General features: G+C 30.8%; 1 protein-coding gene across 1 annotated transcript; it reads left to right on the top strand.

Annotated features, from left to right (window-relative positions):
• The first annotated feature begins 1,827 nt into the window (after positions 1-1,827).
• Positions 1,828-4,945, top strand: LOC107768870 (septum-promoting GTP-binding protein 1-like). The gene is made up of 5 exons (XM_016588029.2): positions 1,828-2,317; positions 2,962-3,085; positions 3,234-3,330; positions 3,559-3,682; positions 4,566-4,945. The coding sequence occupies exons 1-5, from the start codon at positions 1,955-1,957 to the stop codon at positions 4,728-4,730; spliced, it is 873 nt and encodes a 290-aa protein (XP_016443515.1). The 5' UTR covers positions 1,828-1,954; the 3' UTR covers positions 4,731-4,945.
• Positions 4,946-5,328: the final 383 nt, after the last annotated feature.

The raw sequence follows: 5,328 nt of genomic DNA, 5'->3' as shown, positions 1-5,328 counted from the left end.
TTATATATGAATATGTAAATTTAATTTCAAGATAATTTTAAAATTAAGAGTCCAAAATTCAAACTTTAAATTAGATGAGTTGATTTGTATACTTCAAATTTTATCATTTCCTTTGTGGAAGAAGAGATAATTTTTTAACCACCAAAATATTGCGGTGGGGTGGCAAGTAGACGTTCATCCTTAATCAGCATTTCAGATGTGAGTGTTGAGGATAAAATCACTTTTATTATGGAGTAATTTACTTTAAAGTGTGATTCTTAGGTGCGAATTTAAATTAGTTGGGCTCCAAAACAAATAGTTGAACCGAGTTTAAAACCAAAATGTTCGGGTCCTAAGGATGAATGTCGCTTTTGTTATGAAGTGATTTATCTTTAAAGTAGAATTTTTTGACACGAATACAAATTAGCTAGCTAAAAGCGGATATGGGAACCGAGTTAAAAACCGAAAAAAGGAGGGAGTTATTGTTTATAACGACTAACATTAGTGGGGCTCCTCTCACCTTACATGGATGCATGATTATTGGCTAACTAATTTGCTACACGTGAAAATTGACTCTTTCCTCTCACACTTGTCGGTTTTCTCTGAAATTTGAATTTTCAATATAAGCCTGACCTGATTGACTTATGATTTGTCTTTGTTGTGATTATTTAATTAATTACTACCACAATAATCCCTGGATAATTCATAGATTAGTGCAACATTATTGGGACTGATAAATGCTAATGTGGAAGAGCGTCAAAGGATGTATAATATTCTGATAAAACCCAATTGAAAGAATATAAAAATAAAAAATGGTTTTGGATTAATCCTTAAAGCCTCAGAAGAAAACAAAAATAATTGCCCTATTTATCCCGATTTGCTTAATAATATCACTCAAACACGTGTTTTAACATTCAATGAGGTGGGATGAAAATCGTGAGAGTTCATAGGTCGGATTCCAGCAATGCAAATAATTACAAGTAATTTTTTCTTATCTGTCAAATCGTTGATAAGTATTATTCGATATTTGTAAAATCAAAAAAGAAATGGCAAAAGAATATGCTTTAGAATATTAGCCAAAATATGTTTACATAAATAGAATATTAAAAAATGAGTAGTGTACAGAGTAAGTACAAAGCTAATTTGGTGAACTTGAATTTTTTACGTGTAACAATTCTCGCGGTTAAGCAATATACTTGTTCTTAAATACAACTTTTTAACAAAAAAATATTAAAGAGTAAATTTTATTTCACCATCTTAACCTTTAATGTTTGGAAAATAATACCCCATTTACTTTTTGAATGGACATAATAACCTCCTTGAACAATAATTGTCGATAAGAGTTTGAATTTTAATAAGAAGAAAAAAGTATTTTTGTTTTTTTTTATTATTTTCTTCCAAAGTTAGTCAAAAATCAATAAATAAAAGCACCAACGCAAAGTTTCCAATAAAAAACTGAAAATAAATGGCAACCAAAAACTCAAAAAATAAATGTGGATCTTCCCTTTTAGTAGGAATAATAACTAAAGCTCAACAAACATTTTGCTGATCCCTAAGATGAACCAAAACAGAAAAAAAAAAAATCTCTCACCAACCTATAGGCAACCATATTTGAAATTAATTAAAAAACAGAAGGAAAAAAATGACAACCACATTTGAACAAAAATTCTGATATTTTAAACCTATTAAAACGGTCAACCGTCCCTCAATACACGGCCATAGTTACAATGCTAATAGCCGTTAACCACACAAAATATTAAAACAAGAATTAAAAAAATTGAATGGTAAAAATTCAAAGTAAATCCCAAAAAACACTTTTAAAAAAAGAAATATGATTAATATTCCAAAAGAGACTTCCCTTTACTTTTGAGGCCAAAAGAAGAAGCTACTAGCATTTAGCAGCTCCCTCTTTAGGCCATTTTCTCTATAATTCCCTCTCTTAAAACTCAAAACAAAACAAACCAAAACCAAAAAAATGACAAAACGTTTGCTCCTTTGTTATAGAAGAATGCTTCATTTGAATATGAAAAGGAAAATCATTTGCAAATTCACAATCCTAAACAAATATTTTAGTTCATTTTGGAACAAAATTCTTGCTTGTTGGATAGGTAAGTCTATTAATTATAGACAATTGTCACATAATCAATCTTTTCCGAGCACCACCACCGGGAATATGGCTTCTCCGCCGTCGTCCGCCGTCACGAGTTCGGAGAGTGGATTTTCGGGGAGTTTAGCATCTACATGTTGTTGTGACCATTCTAAGGATTCGTCTGAGGATGTTGTTGCGTTGAAGATTAGCCTTTTGGGTGATAATCAAATTGGAAAGACAAGTTTCTTGGTTAGTTTTTTCTCTTTCTATTCTTGATTTTATTGAATCTTGGCCTCATTTCTGAGGCGAATCCCAAATTTAAATTTGATGGACTCAATTTTTAGATTTTTATTATTGAACTCATTATACTTCTAAAATTATGATTTCAAAATTTAATATTTATTGAAATTTTGATGATTTTTGTCGTATATATCTATAATCCGTGTCGAAATACTAGGCTCTGCCCATGTCGAGCTGATTACCTCCAGATGCCTAGTTTTGGGTATCTAGGCGGATCCAGGATTTAAACCATGTGAGTTCAACTTTTAAAGTTTTTAGAATGGATTCCTATGGGTTCATATCTACTATTTTTACAATTTTAATAAATTTTTACATAAAAATTTTTCGCTCTGCGTCGAAAGTTATGGATTCAGTTGAACATGTGGGTGATACAGTACATCCGCCTCTGCAATTGGCCGAGGAATGAGTTGTTGTTTTATATTATCTTGGATTTATAATTTTCGGTTCATGAGCTAACTTTTGGATTTGAGTAACGCAATATGTCAATTTTATAAACAATAATTAGGATTCTCTCAATTTCTAGTTTATGTATTTATAATTTTCCATTTTTCAAGCTTGGTTTTGACTTTTCTTGTGTGTATTTTCAATTGAAGACAAAGTATGTAGGAAAAGAGAAAGCAGCAGATGAAGACTTTTCAACTAAAGGGTTAAATCAGATGGATAAAACTTTGTGTGTGAGAGGGACAAGAATCTCATATAGCATTTGGGAAGTTAAAGGTAATATATGCATTCGATCTTCTTTTATTTTCTTTTAATAGAACAGAGAAAAGGGTATTAGAAAATACCAATTTAGATCTAAAACGATGTGAATTTAATCAAAATATTTTATTTTCGATTTTTTCTGAAATGATTATTAATAATGCAGATGATGTTTCTGCCCCAACTAATATTCCAATGGCTTGCAAGGATTCGGTTGCTATGTGTTTCATGTTTGATCTCACAAGTCGATGTACACTCAATAGGTATGAGTTATTATTATTTTTTTTTTTTTTTTTTTTTGAATTAGAAGGTAGGATTTTTTTTTAAGTTTACATTTCCTTTATAATCGATCCCAATTTGCTTAGAGAGAACAAGAAGCTAAGGATGATAATTCTAAAGTTTACGTTTGCTTTATAGTCGACTCCAATTTGCTTAGAGTTAACGCGGCGTTTTTTTTTATTGTCTAAAATTATTTTGGTGTTGAATTGCAGTGTCATTAGCTGGTATCAACAAGCAAGACAATATAATCAGACAGCAATTCCTGTAATGATAGGAACAAAGTTTGATGACTTTGTGAAATTGCCATTGGATCTGCAATGGACAATTGCAAGTCAGGTATTTTTCTCATTCTTTCTTGACTCTCCGAATACTATAATTCTGATAAATAAACAGACGAGAAATAAAAAACATTAATAATAGTACTTGATTAAGAGAGACATATTTTGAATTGATCACATTCTGGAACTGAAAGCGAAAATACCAGATTTATAGCCTTTTGGCCAAGCAGCAAAAATCAGTTTTTTTTTGGAAGTGTATTTTTTAAATGGTTTTCTCAAAAATACTTTTCATAATAAGCAGTTTGTGTGTGACTAATTAATTTAAAAATTACTTTTGAGGAGCAATTAGTATTTAACCAAGTTTTTAAAAACTGTTTTAAGTCTATTTTTCCCAAAAATGTTTTTGGAGAAAAACTACTTTTTTCTGCTTCTCCAAAACTGCTTCAACTTCTACTTAAAAGCATTTTTTGTCCTTCTAAAAGCTTGGCCAAACACTTTTTTTTTTTTGATTTCTCACTCGGTATCCAGTACGCACATTGGGGCCCGACTAATCCGGATTCGCGCCGGAAAGTCTCACATTGGGGTGTAAAGTTGGCCAAACACTTCTACTTTGAAAAATAAAACACTTTCTTTTACAAAAAAATGTTTTTTGCTTTGTAGAAACTTGGCCACATAGGTTATTAAAACTCTATGGAGTTCTATTTTAAATTTTCTGCCTCGAACCTATTATATTTTTAAAATTATTAGTTCATATCTATTTGGAGTATATGTTACAATTTTTTTTTCTTTTAGAATTTTCAGTGTGAACTCATGTTCATGACTCCAAGATTTTATAATATATTTTTGCATCTGGTTTTTTTTATGTCCTCATATCTTCTTTTCCTAATCACATGTCTTGGAGATTTTTGATATTCATAGTGTTCTAATATCATTTTCAACAGGCAAGAGCATATGCAAAGGCAATAAATGCAACACTATTTTTCTCAAGTGCAACCTACAATATCAATGTGAATAAAATCTTCAAGTTCATTACAGCAAAGCTCTTCAATTTGCCATGGACATTGGAGCGTAATCTTACCATTGGAGAACCAATTATTGATTTTTAGGTTTTTTTTCTTCTATTCTGTAATTAAGGGAAAAAAAAAGAGTTTGCGTTTTTATATTATTTGTAGATATGATGAGAGAATCCAAAAAAACCAGAGAGAAAGAAATGATTCACATAGTCAACCGGTCACTGGAAATTGTTTCAACCAGTGAAAATTCGGGTTGTCTTCATATGACATTTTTATGCATTGGAGAAATTTCAATTTTCTTTTTCTCATTTCCTTTGAACTACACAATGGCAGTTTTAATTTCTATTTATCATTTCCTTTCAAAGGTGTGATCCAACGAACAATGAAGTGAGACAAAAACTATAGTAACGCCAGAGTTCAAGTCTCAACATAGGCAAAAACCTAGGTGATTGTTTTCTAGGTGACTTCTTTCGATTTGTCTAAACCTTGCAGGCAAAGTTATACAATATCTATATTGGTAGAAAGTAACAATCATACGGTGAAATAGTCAAGTGTGAGCAAGTTAGCTGAGAAAGCTGTGGGAAGCTCAATTACTAAAGGAGCAACAACTATAAAAAAATATGCTAAAAAATTAAGGGATCGTTTGGTTTGAGAACAAGTTATGCTGGGATTAGTTATCCTGATATTATTT

Source organism: Nicotiana tabacum, chromosome 8 (assembly GCF_000715075.1).
Source record: "Nicotiana tabacum cultivar K326 chromosome 8, ASM71507v2, whole genome shotgun sequence".
Lineage (NCBI taxonomy): Eukaryota > Viridiplantae > Streptophyta > Magnoliopsida > Solanales > Solanaceae > Nicotiana > Nicotiana tabacum.
This window is presented reverse-complemented; position numbering and strand designations above follow the sequence as displayed.

Excerpts from the sequence above, each read along its gene's own strand:
- LOC107768870 (XM_016588029.2), top strand. The coding sequence starts at position 1,955 with ATGACAAAACGTTTGCTCCTTTGTTATAGAAGAATGCTTCATTTGAAT. Across the intron at positions 3,086-3,233 it reads TAGCATTTGGGAAGTTAAAG|ATGATGTTTCTGCCCCAACT; the intron begins GTAATATATGCA and ends TTAATAATGCAG. Across the intron at positions 3,683-4,565 it reads AATGGACAATTGCAAGTCAG|GCAAGAGCATATGCAAAGGC; the intron begins GTATTTTTCTCA and ends CATTTTCAACAG.